This window comes from Convolutriloba macropyga, chromosome 2, assembly GCF_964194025.1.
Source record: "Convolutriloba macropyga chromosome 2, txConMacr16.3, whole genome shotgun sequence".
Classification (NCBI taxonomy): domain Eukaryota; kingdom Metazoa; phylum Xenacoelomorpha; order Acoela; family Convolutidae; genus Convolutriloba; species Convolutriloba macropyga.
Window position 1 is genome coordinate 73,434,281 of NC_134469.1, and position 22,280 is coordinate 73,456,560.

At 35.4% G+C, this 22,280-nt stretch overlaps 1 protein-coding gene across 2 annotated transcripts in view; it reads left to right on the forward strand.

The window, feature by feature from the left end:
* The window catches only part of LOC142334685 (uncharacterized), a 69,250-nt gene that overhangs the window by 33,719 nt on the left and 13,251 nt on the right, over nt 1–22,280 (forward strand). For both annotated transcript variants that reach the window (XM_075382916.1, XM_075382917.1), the window contains 3 exons: nt 8,997–9,359; nt 14,562–14,638; nt 19,631–21,024. In XM_075382916.1, the coding sequence (XP_075239031.1) occupies nt 8,997–9,359; nt 14,562–14,638; nt 19,631–21,024 (1,834 nt within the window). The remainder of the gene's footprint in view (nt 1–8,996; nt 9,360–14,561; nt 14,639–19,630; nt 21,025–22,280) is intronic.

Consider the following 22,280-nt stretch of genomic DNA (forward strand, 5'->3'; position numbering starts at 1 on the left):
TCCCTTTCTTGTCTTTACCTACCCTCTTTCAGATTTGCTATTTGGTAGCTTTCTAGGTTGTGGATCGGTAATAACTTATAGCCATGAAAGTTCCCCGAACATTTCCCTCATTAATAGCCGCCCTCAGCATCTCAGCAAGCTAATATTGTGCTCCTATCACAATCCAAAGTATTTGGATTGTATTGGTGTGCTGTCTTTTTCAAATATCCGCCGTCAGGATGTCAACGGCTATTATTTAGGCGCTCTCCTTTTTTACGATTCGAAGAGGAGTATTGGTGGAGCGTTTCTCAATTATTTGTTGGTAGTGTATTTAAAACGGGATGTAATGTCAATGCCGTACGTGAAAACTAAGTGCTTAGGTCAAACGGCTGAGCGAATTGAAGAACAGAGAGAAGAGAGTGTTTTTCTATTCATGCACCATTTTTGAATAAGCCAGAAAAGTAGGCGTGAAAAAAATTTTGCTAAGCGAGCAAAATATTTTGATCACGTGCGGCTTTTTCGAAGCAGTTTTTTAATTTTAACTTTACTTTTTCGCGTTATGTGGTTGTTTTGAACCATATTAACAAGTAGATATTTGTTTGAGAGTTTTTGGACCATGTCAATCATAAACTAGACCATGTCTATAAATTTTTTTATGTAATCTTGAGCTATTTTTGTGATTTTGTCGTTTTGGACGCTTTTTGCGGTTTTTACTATTTTTCACGTTTTTTTGTGTCCGGAGTATTTTTTTGTTGGTTAAATTCAGTATTCGTGTGGGTTTTCGTGCCATTTTAATTTTGTTATTATCCATTGAAGTTTATTTCAATTGAAGAAAACAGTGTTAATTTTAACAATTTTTTCCCTGGTTTTTCTGTTCGTTTTTTTTACTAATTACTGTGTTTTTTGCCTTTCAGAATATTTTTTTTCAACATCTTCAGTTGTGTAGTTTGGGTTGGTCTTAGGGTTCTTATTAATAAGTGAACGCAATTAAAGGTTCGATAGTTCCTATTTTTATAAACATTTTATCAATTCTTTAGGTTTTTATTTTCTTTACTTTCTCAGGTTTTAACTTTCTCAGGAATATTGTTTAAAAAAATTAAGTGTTCTTTGTCCCTTATTTTTTTCTGCCTCGTTTTTTGATATTGGTCGCTTGTTATGATTTTTTATGCTCCCTCGTGTTATCAGTCTAGTAATATAGCGGCCAAAAATTTACGTTGTCGAATAAAAATGTATTCCGCTTTACTTTAGTTCACAACTTGTACGTTATGCGTGAAAACTTATCGAGACTGTATTCATTCTGCTCTCATTCTGTCCAGAGTGCTTTTAGGCAACAGTTGCCCAGCAGAACATCTAGAGTCAACAGAGTCAGTACTGAAAAACTATATCAAAAATAAAAACGGGAGAAAACCATAAAACCTAAATTTAGATGCCCGCTACTTGAACTATGTTATATTAATTTTATCTTATAGCTGTAATGCATATTGGTATCAATACCAGCCTCTGCATCCCCTTATCAGGGAACAGGAGTATGTCCTACTAAGGAATGACAACAACATAGTTCACAATTTATAATATTTTGGTACAAAAAATATTTATCATTTTTTCTTTTAATGTTAATCGGTTTAGGGTGATCAAAAGCGGCTAATGTTCAGGAATGTGCCGGATATCTTTTCTAACATATGCAGTTTTTTGAACAGAAATTAAGTATATCCGACCATCTTTTAGAGAAAATTTTTATTAGAATTGCAACTCATGTAAAAATTTCAGGAATCTTTCTCATTTTTTCCCTTCTAATTTGTCCCCTGTTTTGTTTTTTTTTTCAAATTCATTGCTATAGTTAAGTAAGTAGTTTTGCTATTTTAGTAAGTGGTTGGGTAGGCCAGAGGATAAGTTATTCTTCCAGTCGTTTCCGGAGTCTTCCGGCTACGTTTTTTGAATTCGCTTTACCATTTGATCACGTTTTTCTTTTTACGTAAGTCAAAGTTTTCACGGACTTCTGTCTTACGTCCTTCACTAATGTAGTGAATACGGTCAAATTCAAAGGTGTATTAGGTTATCAAAGATAAAGCGATTGCTACCTGGCATTAATCGTTCAGGAGCTGAATTAAGTATAAGTTTAGAACTAACAGAATATGCTGAATTGGCAAACCACATGAGAAAACTTTGAAAGTTGAAAAAATTCTATATACTTATATCCTACTTTCTCGGTTTCAATCTCAATGTGCGTCAAGTGGGTCAACGGTGGGCTTTTTCCGGCAATTTGCCTGCTAAGTTTGAGATCTATTCGCGCTTTTTTCGGCTCTATCACGTCAGTGAGAGTTCCAAATCGGGTGGTGATTTTAATCATGTTTGATTAGCAAAGGGATGCAATTGGTTTGTAGATTTTCTAGTTACATTAGAAGTGGAGTGAAAAGTTTGTATTTTAACAAATGTTTGGTTTTTGAAAGCGAATTTTCATTGACGTGCCTCAATTTTTTTGCTTTGTTGTTTCTTCTCTTTGAGTGCTATAAAATATGGATTCTAAGGGCGACTGTTTGCAATTGATCAAACCCATCGACGGGCAGGTAATGTTTTTTTTTTACTTTGACACTATTTATAGTCATAAAATTTTATTGCAATTTCTGTTTGCCCATTTTTTAAATTTTATCTCTGTTGTCTTAGCACTTAGTATCAATGATGACCGTATCATTGGCTGCTAATCAGTCATAAATGAGCCTAATTAGGTTTTTGAGTTTATGGCTATTGGTTTTCAAGACTTTGACATTATCTGTTCTCAACATATTTTAATGATTATTTGATATTTGAGTATTCGTTTTAATTTTTGTTGTCTTATCGTTTCATCTCATTAGTAACAGGTCTAAAAGGTTGTTTATATGAACTATAATCAAAATAATTACTTTTATTCTATTCAGAAATATTATTTTTGTTGCGGAATTTGTTTTGTCTCTAAGTCTCCTTAATGACAAATCCTTAAACACAGCAATCGTTTTTAATATTTTGACACCTGCTTTTTGGAAAATGAAAGGTGATTTGCTTTGTGTTCTTGTTGTGTTCTTTCTCAGGAAAAACGATAATTTCTTATCGACCTTCTAGTGAGGCGTATTTTTAGTCACATTGAAAAGTATTTTTTTTATTACTTTTATTTTTTTATGATGTGCTTTGGTTAATTGTTTTGGGTTGGGTTGTAATTATGATGTTCTCTTTGTTTGTGCCACTGATTTTCAAAGTTGATTTGTCTGTCTTTGAATCTCACAAGAGTGTTGTTTTAGGTACTCATTTTAAGGACTTTTTAAGGAAATTTTATTAGGTATTCTTAATGCACTGGATATTGCAAAAAATTGTAAAATTGTGTTTCCTCATTTCTACGCACATAAGGTCAGGGGCTTTTTTGACTCTCGTAGATTGATGTTGCTGTAAAATATTTGCTTTTCAGGTCTTTCGTTTTGGAGTGTTATTCAGGTCCTGTCCTGTTATGTTTTTTTACTTCGTCGAATAAAATTTTGTTTCGCTGTACCTCATTTTGTCGCTTTTCGACATTTTGCTTGAAATCCTTCTGACTTCTCTCGGCTAGTTTCGTTTTTCACTCATTCTGCTCAATGTTAACTGATAAAATACCTCAATGGTATTGATGATAGCCCTAGCTTCATCGGAATAAGTAGCATGGTTATGTCTAACAACAAAATGAAATCAAAATAGTTTGCACTTTGGAAAAGTTTTTTTTTACATCAGTCATTTTTCATTTTTTTTTCAATCCTTTGAGAGAGTTGATTATAGTTCCTCTGCCATAAATTGAAATGATTGGGTTGCTGCTTTTTGAATATTAATACTAGGATGTCAATTTGCTTTTTGCATACTAATGCCATCGTGCTAATGCTATGACGCCCAAATGCTCGCCTCCCTATACCCAAGTTGGCTACTGCCAAAGCTAGCCACTCATTTTTGTTTAAACATCTCTTCGCCCGACTTCAATCGGGTGGTTGGCTGCAAAAATGAAAGCTGAGGGTTTTATACAGCTATTTTGATGTAATCTTGGGTTTGTACAGTTCCAAGATTTTGAAGCTGGCATTATTGTTATGCCTATTAGCGTTCAGTTCAGAAGCTGAATTAAGTGTAAGGTAAGAACTAACAGAATAAGCTGAATTGACAAACCACATGAGAAAACTTTGACAATTGAAAAAATTCTGTATATTTATATCCTATTTTTTCGGTTTCAATCTCAATGTGCGTCAAGTGGGTCAACGGTGGTCTTTTTCCGGCAATTTGCCTGCTAAGTTTCAGATCTATTCGCGATTTTTTGGTTTTTTCACGTCAGTGAGAAGTCCAAATCGAGTGGTGATTCTAATCACGTTTGATTAGCAAAGGGATAGAAATGGTTTGGAGTGAGTTTTTTTTTCAAATACATTAGAAGTTGAGTGAAAAATTGGTATTTTTTTACAAATTTAAGTTTTTGAAAGCAAGTTTTTTTGACTTGCCTCAATTTGACTGCTTTGTTGTGTTTGTTTCTTCTCTTGAGTGCTATTAAATATGGGTTCTAATTGCGATTTTTTGCAATTGCAATTGATCGGACTGATCGACGGGCAGCTAATGCTTTTTTTTAGCTTTGACACTATTTGTAGTCATAAATTATTAATGAAATTTCTATGTTTGCCCCTTTTTTAACCTTATCTCTGTTGTCTTATCACCTAGTATCAATAACGACAGTATCATTGGTTGCTAATGAGTCGACCTTTTGCGTGAAAGCTTTTGTTTTCTCTTGGCTAGTTTCGTTTTTCACTCATTCTACTCAAAGTGCTTTTGAACAGCATTTGCCCGGTAAAGCATTCTAAAGTGAACTGAGTCATAAAAACGAAATTGAAAATAGAAGCGATATCCACTCATAAAGCCCAATTTTCGATGGCCGGTAGTTAAACTTTGTTTTTATAAGTCTCAGTTAACCTCTGTAATGTTTATTGATAATGTTGATAATATACCTTAATGGTATTGGTAATAGCCCCAGCAGCATCTCAATAAGTAAGATGAGTATGTCTAACAACAAAATGAAATCAAAATAGTTCGCTCAAAAAAATTTTCGTACATCAATCAGTTTTCACTGTTTTTTTTTTTTTTTTCAATCCTTTTAGAGAGCTGAACAAAGTTCCTCTCTCATATATTGAAATTATTGATTTGCTGCTTTTTGAATACTAATACTAGGTTAGTTTGCTTTTGCATACTAATACTAACGTACTAATTCTAAGACGCCCAAATGGTGGCCTCCCCAAGTTGGCTGCTGCCAAAGCTAGCCACTCGCCTGTCATTAAAGAGCTCTTCCCCCGACTTCATTTGGTTGTTTGGCTGCAATTGAAATCTAAGCGTTGTGTGCAGCTGTTTTGCTGTGATCTTGTGTTTGTACAGTTCAACGATTTTGATTTTTTTTTGAGGTGCTGTTTTTAATTGCTCTCAAACAAAGTTTGTAGCAATTTTATTAGTCCTGTCGGTCTTTTTTTATGCGATTTTTTGCTTGACCGATTTTTCGTGTTCAAAAACGGGATAAACAGGTAGCGCCCAGCGGGCATTAAGTGCTCTTAGAGCCTTTCAGCTCAAACTGTTTTGGAGATTTATACTTATACTTATGGTGTGAAGGGCGGTTCTTAGAGGTTGAGACACCTCCGCCCCTGTTGACCCCCACCCCCACTATTGCCTCCACCCCCACTGCGCTGTTGCTCCCCCCAACCCAGTTTTGCCCCCCCATCAGCCTCCGGTGCACCCCCCCCCCCTGTGGCTAGCTACTGGCAAAGCCAACCGCTCGCCGGTCGTTTCAGAGCAATTCGCCCGACGTTAGTCGAATATTTTTCAAGATTCTTTAACATATTTTGATGATTTCTTGCAGTGGTATCTTGCAGAAGTCAAATTGCAGTGGTGATTTTGGTCAAGCTGTAGCAGGAAGTGTAGAAGAGAAATAGCGGGCGGAATTTCTGTGTGAAATCTGATCACCCAATTTTCAATTAGAATTTTTAGACAATTTTTGGGACGCCAATTTCCTTATTCGATTTGATTTTTTCGAGTTTTCATTTTTTCAAATCAAATCCATCCCTTTTCGTATTCAGATTTTGTTTTTTGTTTAACTGCTGAAAATTCCTTTTCATCGGCTATACAAAAATTCCTATTTGGATTGGTTTTACCGCGTTTTTATGTTTTTTGGTAAACTAATTGAGTTTTGACAAGTTCGTAAGTTTTTAACTATTTTTACAATTTTTAGGACATCTTAGCAATTTTCTCCTTGTCCTTCGTTTATTTCTCCTGGCAACTGATATGTCACCTCCTGCTTGTATTTATTTCGAATAACCAGTTATTTACAGTTTTGGTGTTATGAAGCAAATGCCTTCAAAGAAAATCATTTGATTTTTATCAAATTTCTACCATTTTTTAATCAATCTTTGTTTTAAATAGGTCTCACAATGGGAAAAATTACCCTGTTACGTATTGTTTATTACTTGGCCAATCCTTATAAGACCAATTTTTAATTGTTATTTGGCTTCAGAGTGTTTCTTGTTTTTCTTGAATGTTTTAGGATATTTGAGTCATTCCATTGGCTGTTTTTTTTTTTGGGGGGGGGGGGGGGGGGGGGGGAGATCGAGGCGAATCTTCTAATCGTTTCCGGAATTCTTATGGCTGTGTTCATGATTTTTGGAGTGGAATTAGAGTAGTGATTTGGTTCACGCCGCAGGAGGAAGTAGGGCGAAAAAGCGAGTATTTAATTTTTGAACACTAATTTCAAGTGAGTTTTATTCACTTTAATTTGAAAGTAAAGCGAGAAAAAGGTGTTTGAATAGCTTTCTCTATTGTGGTTTGTACTTACATGCGGCAGTTTGGCATCTGTTTTTACTGTTTCTTTGATAGTTTGAGTTCTTTGATAGTATTTTTTTCAAATAGATTTTCCTATTGAATTCCTAGTAATTTTCAGGTCTAGTTTTTTGTTTAGTCATTCAAATATATTAATTGCTGCCGAACGGGCTGTAAAGCAGTTTTGTAAACATGTTGGCTTTTTTATGCAAACTTTTTGCTTGACCATTTTGACTTTTCGGCTGACTTCTACGCCCTTGACTTTTTTGCTTCGCGTGATCCAAGTTTAACTCTCATTCACAAGTGTCAGCAGTTGAACTCAATTGGCTGCCATTCACTACTAAGTCAAATGAAATGTGAGCCTAAATTTTTTTAAATTTTCCTACAATTTTTCATAGTGTTTTAGTGGCTTATGTAACCTCTAATGACCTCATTTGGAGCCCCATTTAGGGAATTTAGTACCCCCGCCGACTGAAGCAGGGATGCAATAGTTTCCTGCTCTCAATGGCAGTTCGAGAGCAGTTCTCCGGACGCTACTTGGTTATAATTAATAGCCGCCGTCAGCCTCTCAACAGCTATTTTTTAGGCGCTCTCCTTTTTTAATTTGCTTGACCTTTTGATCACGTTTTTATCTTTACATAAGTCTCGATTTTTACGTTTGACTTCTGACTTACATCACTCACTGTTTCAACTCAATGGGTTTTAAATGCTTTTACTCATTGAATTACGCAATGTAGTGATTACTGTCAGGTCAAAAGAGCAAAATCAAAATAGACGGGATAAACCGATAAACCCCAGTCATTACGTCATTGAAAATTAGGTTATCAAAGTTCATTAGTGTTTGCTAGCTGAGTGTCTAGTATTAAGCTTATTAGCTTTCATTTTAGAAGCAACAATTAATTATAGTTTTAGAATCTAACTGAAACTGCACGCCATATTAGAACACTTTTTGACACTGGTAAAAAACCGGAAAAAATTTCGGTCAATTTCTCTTCTTTTTTTTCTTGTTTTAATCCCGATGTGCATCAAGCGCGTCAACGGCGGCTATTTTCCGGCAATCTGCCGGTTATGTTTTTAATGGTAAATCAGGAATTGTAAATCTAGTTTTTGTTTCGTCTCCCACTTATTAATAGCCGCACAGCGATAGCTGGGGCTATTATTGGCCTTCTCTTGGTTTTTTTTTAGTTCGTCATGATTTTTGTTACGACCATATGACGTCACAGCCACTTTTTGTTCATTCGATCATGCAATTTCAACTGAATTGCATGTGTGACGTCATTTTTCGCTCTTAGTGGAGCGAGTTTTTTTGTTCATTTGCGCGATTAAATTTTTGGTCACACTTGACTTACCTCACTCTCAAAAATGACTTCCTCACTTTTAAATTGACTTTTATTTACTTTAATTCAAAGAGAAGGTCAAAGGGGTGTGTGTCGCTCTAAATCAAGGTTATTTGAGATCAGCTAATAGAGGTAGCAATAACTTATACAGATTTTTAATCAAAATATAACAGATCAACCTTCAATGAAAAGACGAATTTTTTTGGTCTGTCTTTTTTACTGTTTTTTTTTAGACTGCCGATCTACGAATCTATTGCGGCTATTTTCTGGCAATCTGCCAGTTATGTTTTTTCGTTTTACCGTTCTTCTCCCTGCAAACCTCAGAGCGGCAATTTTGTTGAACTTCCGCTATTCAACTGATTTTACGCGCGTGAGGTAATTGGTTTAACACTAATTGACTCAACTCACGCTCTAAATGACTTTGAACACAAAAAATAAGGCGACTTAGGGTTACTCTAGATCATTTCAAGGCCAGAGTAGGGTACTCCTATACAATAAAGGCTCTTACTATTAAAGCACCGCGACTAAAATTCAATAGGCACACTTTGATTTTTCAAATATCTTGTTGCTTAAGGAAAAAACTCAGTTTGAAAAGGTTTTTTTTATTGATCACGTCTGCAACCCAAAGTAATTCGGGATTTGTATCTATATTCTACGAACCACAAGTCGTCAATCTGACGACTATTTATTTGCTGTTAAGTAGTCCGTCGAATGTTCTTTTACTTAGATATTTTAATTGAGTGCTAGTGTACTTTTTCGTCTCTTCATTATTTAACACAAAAATGGGGCTCAAATTTTCTGGCCCAATTTTTTAAATGTTATCCTAACTGTAGTCTCTCTGTCTCATTTTTTCCCGTTTAGATGTGATACAGCCTCTTGTCCTTGGATGAAGGGCCAGAACAAGAGAACATTTGGAGTTGGCTCCTTTCATTTCTCACTGGTGAACAACGATCATGCACCGAATGGGTGTAAATCTAAACAGAGTAATAAGTCCAACCTTTCTCATGGTATTTCTTCATCGGCAAGTAGCTCGACCCAACCCTCCCCAAATTTGAGTCAACCGAGAGAGAATGTGTCGGGAGGAGGGGTTCTCGGGGCTGCGGCTGCCAAGTCGGTGCTGATGCATGTCCCAGTCACAAGGCTGTCAATGGACGAACCCTCTGCTTGGGACTATCGACTCTACTCTGAAGATAGCGCAGCATCTACTATAGTAGCGCCTGATAGGTATGAGAGACTTGAACAACAATTAGGTAGACGCTAAACCGTACTGAACCGTACCGAATTTTCTATATTACGGTTTGTGGATGACAAATGTTTAAAAGGATTCTCTTACAAATGTTTAAAATTTCCCAATGCATGCTGTGCCAAACGGTCTTTGGTTCCAAACGAATTGATTTATCCTGCTGGAATTTACTTGACACAGACTATTTTTAATCCAAGCTTAATCCTTTTAAATCAGTCGTTTTTTTCGTGAAGAGGCAATTATACAGGCCATTGATTCCAGCATTGAGAAATCTTTGGGCAAACTTTATTCAATATTAATGACAACTTGAGGAACGATAAATTGAAGGTTATAGACAATATTGTAGGTCAAAACTTGTCTGAGGCTTTCTAATAGACCTCTAATCTCGGTAACCGTAGCTAAGAAAAATGAACGCGCCGTTTGGCGAACACGATAGTTCAATTTCCCACAGGCTCCCTGTACATAAATATATCAATTCAATTAAAATGGAATTTGATTTCAATTTAAAAAGTTTAATTAAAAAAAGTAATAATACATTCATGGAAAAATTTTTGTGGCAATCGAAGCCAATGATTATTTAAGGTAACCTTAACTGTGATATCTTTTAAGCCATTGACAAAAAACTACGGGAGATGTATATCAGCCTATGGCTAAGATCTAAATCACTTTGCAAAAAGTAACAGAAAATTCATAACCTTGTATGAATCATTTTATAGAACGAAATCTAAAACAGAATAGTGAAGTAACAAAATTTTATTTAACTTGAAAATTTTTAAATGGAATTTTAAAGATGCAGTTGTGGCAAAGAAGTTTGTCAGAGACAAGAGTTTCGAAAAAGTACCGGAGTTGAAAGAAAACTACTGTTTGGGACTGAAGCTCAAGTTATCGCCCCGAACTGAAGGTCAAATGCTTTCAATAATTTTTCTCCATAATTGATGACCAAGTAAGTAAAGACATGTGTAAAAATGATTCACCTACTTTTCTTTCATGCGCCTCTCCACTTAATATCAAGTATTGGGGCGCTGTCTTTTTACGACTCGAAGAGGAGTATTGGAGAAGTCCTTTTTTTAATCAATTTTATTGGAGTGATTTTTGAAGCGGGAAATGAAACGCGTGAAAAAATTTGGAGTGATTTTGGGGCTGAACAAGAGCGAAGCTAAAGATTTTGAGAGCGGAGCGAAAAGAAAGTGGTTTTTGTTCATACCGCTGTTTTTGAGAGAGCGAGAAATTGATGTGTGAAAAAATTTTCTCTAAGCGAGCGAAATTTTTTGTTCACGTGCGGCTTTTAAAAGCAGTTTTTTGCAACTTTTGATGATTATGAGGTTTGATTATGATATTGTATTAATTTCAGGCTTGTTTTGATATGAATTGAAGGTTTCAAGTAGTTAATTTTGAGTTTAATGCTCATTTGGAAGTTTTTGATCAGTTTTGCTGATTTTTAGACGAAATTTAATGATTTTTTGTCCCTTTTTTGTTTTAATGCTTTAAGTGAGATTTGAATAGAAGCTTGTTACTTAAGGAATATTCAGCTACCAACTGGCTAAAGTCTTATTGGTGTAACTCTTTTTTTCTTAGGAAAATTGACAGAAAAATTGAGAAAATTAAAACCATTTTTCTTATTTTTTGCAGATTTCTTTTCTTAGTCTTAGACAAGTTTCTTAGTCTATTATGACTTGCCCATTGTTTTGCGAGCTTTTCTTTGCTCTAATTGGAAAAGATTTTTACTCGGCTTAATGTTCCCTTGTACTATTTAACAAAACTCATTAAGTTTTTCCCGTTTTTTTTTATCACTTTGTTTTTGAATGCCGTTTCTATTCTTCCTTAAATTTTTCATGGCGTTTGTGGAGGTTCAGGGTTCACAATAGTTGTTCTAGTTGTTTAGTTATAAGTATGGGCAATTTTCTCCGAGTCGTTTCCGGAATTCTTCCGGCTATGTTTTTTTTTAAGATCTGTTCACACATTTTTATGATTTTTGGGGTCAAATTGGAGTAGTGATTTTGGTCACGCTGAAACAGGAAGTAGAGGGGAAAAGCGAGTGGTTTTGCGGCGTTAATTTTTTTACTCTGATTTTAAAGTAGAGTGAGAAAACGGTGTTTGCACAAAAATTTGCTTTCTCGCTAGTGGTTTTTTGTTCACATGCGGTTTTTTGTACCAATCCATTCATAGTTCATTCTAGGCCTAGTTTTCTGTTTGAACCAAATTTCTTTTTCTCGTTAGTTGTTTTTGTTCACATGCATTTTGACCTTGATTTTCAGTTTTTTTAAAATTTTTTTATCCTTTTTTTTTAAAATGGTTTTCCCAATTCACTCAATGTCCGTTCTAGGTCTAGTTGTTTAGTCAATGAAATTTCTTTGAATTGTACGTCAGGACTTGTCCTGCTATGTTTTTTTTTACTTCGTCGAACTTTTTTTGCTTTATCCATTTTGCCGCTTTTTCGACATTTTGCGTGAATTTTTTTTGACTTCTCTGGGCTATTTTTACTCTTCTGTCATTCTGCTCAAAGTCGTTTTAAGCAGCAGCTGCTCAGCAAAGCAAATCAAAATGAAGAAAGTCAGTATTAAAAAAATCAAAGTCAGAAATAGAAACGGGATAAACCCATAAAGCTCATTTTTAGATGCCCGGTAATTGAACTTTGTTCTCATAAGTTTTAGTTACTATCTATAATGTTTTTTGGTATTGATACTAGAACCTGTAGTCTCTCACTGAGAGACAGGAGTATGTTCAATTACGAATTGACATCAAAATAAATCGCACTTAAGAATGTTTTTATACAAAAATAAATTTTTGTTGATATTTTCTTTTCTTTCAATCCCAATGGAGTTATGGGAATCAACGGCGGCTATTTTCCGGCAATCTGCGGGGTATGTTTTCGATAGTGAAACTTTTCATCGAAAAACTGGCTTTTCTTATAAATTGGCGACCATTTCTGCTTATGATTTTAATATAGATGCTGCGAACTGTTCTTTTCAAGACATTGAGCAGTATCTCGAAAACTACGGAAATTCGCTTGAACATATCAGATTGGTACCTATTTTATTAAATAAATGTTTGAATCAACGTCAAAATCAATACTATTTATAGATTTTTCGGCTTAAACTTTGAAGTTATAAAGTAGAAACATACTGTCACGCAATGTTTTATCTTTTGGGGGTATAGACTTTTTGCGTTGAAGATTTTTAAAACCGTTTTTAATAGTTAATAATTGTCAACTTTAATGATTATTTTTTAATAGCCGCAAAGCTCTAGCTGGGGCTATTATTGGCTTTCTCGTTTTTTTATTTTGTCAAGATTTTTGTTACGACCATATGACGTCACAATCACTTAAATCGGCTTTCCATTCGATCATGCATTTTCAACATAATTGTATGCGTGTATGTATGTGGCGTCATTTTTTATTCTTAGTGAAGCGAATTTTTTTCATTCGTGTGATTAGGTTTTTAGTGACATTTGACTTACCTCATGCTCAAAATTGACTTCATCAATCTAAAATAGACTTTTCCGTACTTCAAGTCATGGAGATGAGATCATGTGCGTGTCACTCTAATTGAAGGTTATTTAAGAGCAGCTAATAGATGCAATAATAACTTTTTTAATAATAACGATTCTTTATCAAATTATAACATCTCAGTATTGAACAAAAAGAAATTTTTTTGTTCTATTGTTTTACTATCATTTTACTACAGTTCTACGAAACTATCATGGCTGTTTTCTGACAGTCAGTCAGCTATTTTTTTTAAAAAAATTCAAGAATCTGTTTCATCAACTTTTCATTCGTAACAGGTCTCAGTTGCTTTTTAATAAAATATAAAGTATCTACTTATTGGGCTCAGTTTATACTTAATTGCTTTTTGACAAAGACTAGTTTTTTTCTAAAATGTGAGGTATTTTTCGTTTTTCCAGCCAGTATTTTGTGCTCTATTTCTTGTCACGTCAATATCCTATAAATGGAAAACCGTATCGTTTTCTAGTGAGATCCAAATGCGATCCGTATTTGTTGGTTTAATTTTATTTACTTTTCATGACTTCGACTCTTTGTTTTCAAACGAATATCAATCACTTCTTAAATTTTGCGTCTATTTTGCGATTACTTCTATTTTAAATTTGTTAAGGGTTTTTATAATAATAACGATTCTTTATCAAAATAAAACATCTGGATTGAGTGAAAAGATTTTTTTTGGTCTTCTGTTATTCTATCATTTTGAGACTGCAGTTCTACGAAACTATCACGGCTTTTTTCTGACAGTCTGCCAGCTATATTGTAATCAAGGCGATCAATAAGCAGCATATATTCTAATTTATTTATTAACTCCTTGAACCTAAGAAGTGTGAATAGAATACGAGAAAAGATCTGTAATTTCATAATGAATGTCCCCAAAACACTAATAAAAAAATGCTGAATCAGTTGTTCAATTTTACTATAAATGAAAGCTGTTTTTCCTAAACCAAACTTGTTTTCCAATAATGATTGTTCCATTGAATTTACTGGAACCAAATTTCTTACCTTTTGATTGATGGCTAAATTTGAAGTAGTTTGAGAGAATATTATATTGATTTCTCTATGTGTCATTGCTTTTTCTGCTACATTTTGAGTTGTTCAAGAAAAATAGAAATTAATTCTTTTTTTAGATAAATGAATTTATGTATTTGAGATGGAGGAGAATAAAATTTTTTCATTTTGCTCAAATAAATATCCTTTCTTGAATGATTTTCAAAGCGTTTTACAAATTTTCCGCAGGAATTTGATATAATGTTTCTCCAAAGTGGTAATAGTGCTTCAAAGGTAAATTAAGGCTGAGCAGCAGTGAAACGAGTTGTCTCAATAAATGGAATTCGTATGATATGATGTCAGCTGATTTCGTGAACTGGGTCACTCACAGTTTAAATTAACGCCCGGAAGGGGTTCCGGATGTTCGGTTTTTAACTTTGTTACGAGCTGAATATTTTAGCTGTCGAAAATGTTACGAAGCAGAAATAGTTTCGATATTTTATTTGAGGAGTTGATATATCAGATTGCGTAAACTCATATATCTGTATTTTGATCGCTCTATTGTCAGTGTCAAAACTACTCTCACAATTTGTTTTTTTTTCAAAAGACAAATCCATGGGGACAATAGTAATATTCTGTCAGCAGCTAATAGATAACTCATGAAATAAAGGGTTATTTGTTGTTTTGTTTGTTTCAGCCCAGAGACAGACGACTATGCAAAGCTGAGTGAAGTGAGGAGCAAATTGACTGGCAGCAAGCAGACACTCGAACACAGTAAGTTGCGATCGATCTGTTATAAAAGGTTGTCTTGTATGCTAATACCTGGTTAGCTTTTACTTTATTGTTCTGTGTTTGGTAGAATTTTGAGGGAGAGAGTTAAAAAAAAGCTTTTAGTGAGTGAAATATTGGTGTTTGAACACCTTCCGTTTTGAGATTTTCACGTGAGTCATTTTTACTTCTGTTTAATTCCTCTCAAGAGAAGTTTGTAGCAATGATATTGGTTCTGTGCTCTCTTTGTGAGACTTTTTGCTTGCACCATTTTTTGTCTGACCGTTTTCTTTTTTCGTCCTCAAAAACGAGATAAACCTAGACATGCATTCGGTCGACCCCTCCCCCCGTGTCGCCCGCTGTGCTCACCCAGATCCCTTCACTTACGCAAAAGCTAGCCTTACTGAACCGTAGGTAGCTACTTATGAAGCCAGCTGCTCGCTCGTCTGTTGGCGCTAGAGCAATCGTTTGGCGCTACGATTAGTCGTTAGAGCAATTCGCACGACCGTAGTCGGGTTTCTTCTGTTCCCTCAATCCCAATAGGTGTTATTGGAATCAATGGCGACTGTTTTGCTGCATTCTTTTGGGTATGCTTATTGTTTGCAGTTGTTTGCAGCACCATTTAAGACAGTATAAATGAAGTCATTTAATATTAGCAGTTGGTTGCTTAAAGCTTTAATAACTTTGTCAAAGTGTTTTTAAAGTATTTGTGAAACTTCAGTTTTACCAGCATTTGTTGTTCTTTTTGTCGTCTTTGCGTATAGTCCCAGCCGTCTCCCCCCGTCGGTAGCCGACAATTAAGTTAGACCCCTTTTAACTGTACCTAACTAACGACGAAGCAAAAAGCTTGACAGTCGTTTGAGAGCAATTCGCCCGACGGTAGTCGGCAATGTTTTTAGTGTTTCATTTATTGAGTGAAATAAATGTGATACATATGTAATCAAATTGTGCACATTTGCGATTGCTTCAGCTCATGAACGGATAATTTTTTTTCTTTGTCACGCGTTGTCTTAAAATTTTTGTGAGTTTGATTTTCGCCCCTCTTTTTGTTCTATCAATAAATGACAGGTCTCATGTTGCGAATTATTATTGTTCAGTTTGTTACCTTATCTCTTCTTCTCATCTGTGACAGTGGATTGCTAAGGATGCTTTATTTAATTTAGAATTGTTTCAGTTTACAGCTATTACATTTTCTGTCATGAATGTTAATCGTTAAAACTGAAAGTATACTTCGCTAATATTCGTCTAGTATTCGTCGTCCTCATTGCTGTCTTATCACTTAATCTCCTTAACGACAGATCTTGGTTGCTAATGAGGCTGTTGTTAATCGAAAAACATTTGGTCAGTTGGTAGCTAATGCGTGCTGTTATTTTTGCACTGTTTGTTTTCAAAAATTGTTTGCACTGTTTCATCAATGTTTTCGAGAGTGATGTTTTAAAAATTGGTTGTATTTTTGTTGTCTTATCATTTAGTCTCACAAGCAACCGCTTACATCGGATACTAATGAGAAAGAATTAAATCTAATTACTTGCTTGATTTCATAGCTATCGTTTTTTTTTATTTTGACACTTTTGAAGTATTTTTTATTTTGAAATAAAAGTTGGTGTTTGTCTTCAATGTGTTTGGTTTTCTGCTGGACTGATCGCCTAGTCTCAAAAACAAGAGTTCTCATTTCCTGCCTGTCTAGTGCGGCGTAGTCGGTTGATATATTGGCTCTAACTTTTAAGAAACTTTTTTTGACTGAGACACAGTTGGTTTTTGAAATGTTCAAGTGAATTTGTGAATATTTTCGTTTGTCGTTTTTTATCAATTGTTGAGCCATTAGAACTGGTAATAGAGTTTATTACTACTGAATTTCTGTGGTGTGCTATGGCTAAGGATTCTGGCAGTAGTCTTTTTTCTTGTTTTAGCTTTGACGCGTGTGACTTTCAAATTTGTTCTAATTTTTGCCTATTTTTTTTTTGCTTTTGGCTTCTTTTTTGCTTGGTTATTGACTCCCTTGAGGTTGATAATTGTTAAACTCTTACTCAGGATGCTTAGAGCCAAGTTTTTCATAGATTGTTGTGTTAATCTTGAGAAATCCACTTTGTTTTAGATTTGTTTATTTTTGCGCATATGGGGTCTTGGGCTTGGCTGACTGTCCAAGTTTCATGTTGTCAAATGTTTATTGTCTGACCATTAGTTTGTCAAGTTGATAACGGTCTTCTGCAATTCAAAATTTCTTTGTGTTCATTTTTTGATTTGAATGTTTTAGTATTGCAGACTGAAACATGAAAAAATACTGTTTTTTGAAATATTTTGTTAATTTGTTAATTGCTCTCAAACGAAGCTTGGCATTTTTTGTCGTGTTTTTATGCGATTTTTCGGTTCACTATTTTTTCTTCTGGTCGGTTTAACTTTTCGTCGTCAAACACGGGATAAACGTGTAACGCCCGCTGGGCAGTAAGTTCTCTTTGAAGAGGGTTTTCTCGTCAATTGACCCCCTCACACTCTTCGGCCGGCAACTCGCCTGATGTTAGTCGGTTATCTTTGATTTTGACCTTCATGAGCAAATGAAAATTTAAGGGCATGAAGATTGATTATTGAATGAGTTTTAGTGGGAAAGAACTGATTTCGGAAAATAATAACATCACGAACTTAGACGGTTTTTTAATATAAATTACAAATTAATTTTTTGTTAACTTTTTGTCATTTTCCGAGTTTTTCTATCTTCAGGGCTAGTGAAACTCCACCAGCGTTTGATATTAAGTGACTACATAGTTTCTAGTTCTAAGATGAATGGTTTTTAATATATTAATTTACGAATATTGGTTTCTTGTTAGTTTTGAACGTTGATGAAATGGTTTTTGAGATAATAATATCAAGATCTCTGGCAACTTTGAAATAATTTTTATTCTTTAATTATTATTAACTTTCTAAAGTTCTTGATCTCTAGGGACCGGCAACGTTTTTACGTGGATGAAACCTTATTAAATGCTCTTGATTAAAGTTGGAGCAATTATTGTACATGTTTCATTTATGCGAAATTTTTGCTTGACCATTTTTGTGCTTTTGTTGGACGTTCTTTGTCTTCTCAAATCACTGTTCACGCTTTTTTGGTTTTGAGTGATTTCAATTGCTCTCATTTTAAAGTAAAGTTTGTTGCTAAAATAAAAGCGATTGTAGCAGGAGAGAGCAAGTGCTTGATAGCGGAGCGGCGAATGCTTCTGTCGAGGGCTCCGGAGGTCAAGGACTCCTGTCGAGTTTCAGATAGGCTACAGCCCTTAGGCACAGACTGTTTTCTGATGGCCTGCAATTTAAGTGTTCTGTAGAATTTAGCAACAAAAAATTGACTTTGAAGACATACGCTTGAAGAGTTAGACAATTTGGCAATGAGAGCCGTCTTTTTACTTTTTCGGAATGTTTTATTTTCTTTTCTCAGCTCATTTCAACTTTTTTTGAGCTAGCTGTTGCGTTTATTGGTAATTTTGCGTGTAATTCTGGTTCTGAAGATATTTACAGCAAAATAGGCGTAATCTTTATTTTCTTTTTTTCTTGTCTTTTGTTGTTCTCTGATTGCAGTTTCTGCCATTTTTTGATATCAAGCATTTTGTGTAATTGCTAGTTTTCAGCTCTTTTTTATCCCTGATTTGCACGAAAACATTGCTTCTCAGCATACGGAACTTAAATACACTTTGACTCTTATTTTTAGTTTTTTAAATTCGTGAAACCATTTTTGTCTGTTTGGCTGGAATTGTCTGTTTGGAAGTTTTTCATTCATTGCTTTGGATTGTTTTTCCTGACTTCTCCTGCTATGTTTTTTTACAATTCAATGCATTTCAATTGTATTGGTGTGCTGTCTTAAGATCTGTTCACAGTTTTTTTTACCTTTTGTCAATGAGAAGTCAAATTTGAGCAGTGATTTTATTCATGCTGGAGTAGTAAGAGGAGCAAAAAGCGAGTAGTTGTAAGGCGCTACATTATGTCAAACTGCTCTAAAGTCATTTGAGAAAAAGGTGGTTGAACTGATTTTTGGTTTTTGAAAGCGATTTTTTTACATGAGGCAATTTGACTTCTGTTTTTGCTGTTTTCTCTTCATTTTATCTACGGATGCTTTTTATAGGTTATACGTGTGCTCTAATAAAGCATTCGCAGTTTATTAAACCTCACAAAAGGAAACTACTGGTTTTCCGCTCCAAGACGCTATTTTTCTGCGCAAAGTATAAGTAATTTTTTAAAATTTTTCTTTGTTTTGTTCTTTTTGTTTTTTTTTATTTCGTCTGGTTAATGAGGGGTCTCATTAGCTCGCTATTGACGTTGATTTGTTATTTTTTATTTGAATTGAAATCGAGCCGTTTCAACGAATTCGACACTAATTGTCAAAGTCGTTGAAGTCGACAAGTAGTCAAAGAAGACCGAACATACCCGAATTCACAGCTGCTAATTAGAAGCTGAATTCGGGTATGTTTTGTATGTTTTTTGCCTTTTTAAAATTTTTTAGGTGTACGTAGTTTTTTTGGTACATTAGTGCAACAATGGCTACTGATCAAAAATAAAAGGTCTTTTGAATTTTACTAAATGCAGAGTGGTCATTGCTTCCTTTATGTCAGTTTCCCTTGGCTGACAAAGCATTATTTTGTCTTTCAAATCTATTTCCAACTTTTTAAAAAAAGATCAGTAGTATTGATTATTTTCTCACAGGCTGAATTTGTAGCGTTCATTTGGGCTCTTGTGGTTGTTTTCCGGATGGTATTTTTGTCGTATCTGTTTGAATTCTTTTTGAGTGACTTTTTAGCCTGATTTCTGGGTAAGTTACATCGCTTTCATTCGGTCTTCTTTGGAACAACTCATTTGAACGTCCTGCTGTGGGCACCAAGTTTGAATCTCATCCTTAAATCAAAAAGCGCCCGAAGAAATTTCGTTGCACAATTGAAATCAACCATATAGCCGATAATAAACTCTTGTCTTCATGGTAAACATTTGAAGAGAGCAACACTCGAACTTATTATTCTATTTCAGCGAATGATTTGATTGATCTAACTGGGGTGCGGTCTCCAGAGGTAGAGCATCAAGCGTCCTTCTCACCTGCATCAGAAGTGGGTACGCCATCCAACAATCCTTTTGGTGATGAACCAGGGCTCACCGTTGATAACTGGACCTGCAACTTCACCACTCACTTCTCTCAAGTCGGCTCTGTTGATAAAACGCCTGCTGCAAATGGAAACGAGGTGGATGCGGATGATTTTAGCCTGTATGACGACCAGTCAGAGTTCTATTCAGTTGTCGATTCAGACGAAGGGAGGCTCACTCCGTCGAACCAGTGCGAGGGACCTTCACCGACCAATAATGCAAATGTTAATCAGTCATGCTCTAGCAATCAGTCAAGACCGGATTCTACAAATCCCTTCTACACTAATGGAGAGGATCACGAGTATTCATCACTGGCAAAATATACGCAATCGAAGACCATCGAGAGCGAACGGCAGCCGAAAGTCATGTGCAGTAAGGGTGTCCAAGAAGCTTACTACGACTCGAGTGCTTCAAATTGGGTGCCTATCAACGTGCAAGAACAAGTAGATACGCAATTCGATGCCATGCCAAACGTGCAATATTCAGAAGAAGCTAATTTTAGTGCAACTGCCTCTGATATAAACTATTGTACAGCTAATAACATTAACTTGCTCGGGGGTGTATCACAAAATCAAGAAAGAGATCTGATCGACCTGAACACTTTGAAGTTTCTCGATTGTGATGTAAGCAATAATGCAGCTCTATGTGCAGCAAATGAATCAGCAAAGAGTCCAATAGCGAAAAGCATGCAGCTTGGTGGCAGTCGTTTTTCTCTGGATTTGGGAGCAGTTAAATTGGACCAATCGCTCTCATCGGAACAAATATCGACCAGTGAGAGTACTGCACCAGTAGATTACTGCAATGAATTGGAGGATCGAATCAAGAAGCTACGCGAACTGCAGTTGCATAACAGTATGCGCTCCTCCGAAGCAATGTCTAACATCTCACCCGGACTAGCTCTCAGACATTCAGTTAAGGCAAAAGAATCTGCGTCTTCTAAACTAACCCAACCGAGCAGTGGTAGTCGCCAGTCATCGGCATCGCGTAGTACATCAGACATTGCGGAACCAAGTCCTATCTCAAAACCTCCGCCTCCAATTCCTGCGCGGAACGAATCGTCGGCTATTGCAACAAAACCAGCTGTAATTCCTGCTTTTGAGAAGCCTGGTGTTGGCGTGGCCCAACAAATGAACATGGCACAACCATTTCAGTCGCCAAAGCCAATTAAGAAAGGTTCTAAGCAAAAGAATTTACCAGGAGTTTTGGTAGCTGACCACTCGGCTATCGTTGGAGGTGCTCCTACTGCTCCCGCTTATGAATTGGTATCAGCTTCGCAATTGAAAGTGAGTTATTTTAACCTGTTGCGGCTCGTTCAATAATTCAGGTCTAATTTTCCGGATACAAGGGTTAAGTGCTCAATTATTAAGTGCTTTTGTACGAAGTCTGAGGCAACGGCTGTAGTCGGGCGGGTCTTTTTATAGCTGCGAAGCTGAAAGCTGAGCGGAGCTATATTGCGGTGCTCTTGGTTTTTTTTGAATAATTTGAATTGTATTGGGGCGCTGTCTTTTTTATGACTCGAAGACGAGTATTGGAGTCCTTTTCTTTTTAATCACTTTAGTTGGAGTGAATTTTGCAGCAGGAAGTGAAAACTTTGGGAGTGGTTTTGGTCCTGAACAAAATTGAAAAATGGAGCGAAAAGAGTGGTTTTTTGTTCATTCCGCTGTTTTCGAGAGCGAGAAGTTGAGGTAAGAAAAAAATTTTCTGTAATCGAGCGAAATTTTGTGTTCACGTGCGGCTTTTTGAAACCGTTTTTTTACTTATAAGTTTTTTGGTTTAGAAGTTTGATTATGATATTGTATTGTGTTTGGTTTGTTTTGATAGTGGTTTGAAGGTTTCTGGCCATTAATATGAATTTTATACCGTTTTGCAGGTTTTTCAGCTATTTTGCTGAATTTTTGGCAAATTTTAGCAATTTTTTTCAGTTTGTTTTGTTATGCTTCTTTGTATGGGCTTTGGTACATATTAGTTATGTCTTTAGATACCAAGTGATTGTAGTTCCATTGGTATTAAACGATCTTTTTGTTGAGAAAGATGACAATAAACAATAAATTTTTGATTATTTTTCCTAATTTTCTTGCTGTTTTCAGTTTTCTAATCTTAGAAGAGTTTCTTAGCCTATTCTTTTGCCTATTGTTGTGAAAGATTTTCAATACTCTATTTGCTCCAATGAACGTTTTTTGGCTCTATGTGCTCTCGCGAAATAAAAAAATGCATATCTTAAGATTTGGTTTCAAGTGGTTTTTAAATGCCCTTTGTGTTCTAAGTTTTTATAGCATTTGGGCATGCTAAAATCCAAATCCTTGTTTTTGATGCTTGTTGATGGTTTTGATTTTAGTTTTAAGTATTTTTGGTAATGATAATTGAGTAATTTGTTTTCGAAGATTTCTGCGAATTTTCGTTTTTTTTGCTGATTTTTGCTGGAATATACTGATTGTGTGCTTTTGCTACTTTTTACTGTTACGGTTAGGAACTGTTCTAGAGTTGGAACTGTTCTAGAGTTGTTGTTGGATATTATTTAGTGCACTTTTCAATGACAGAT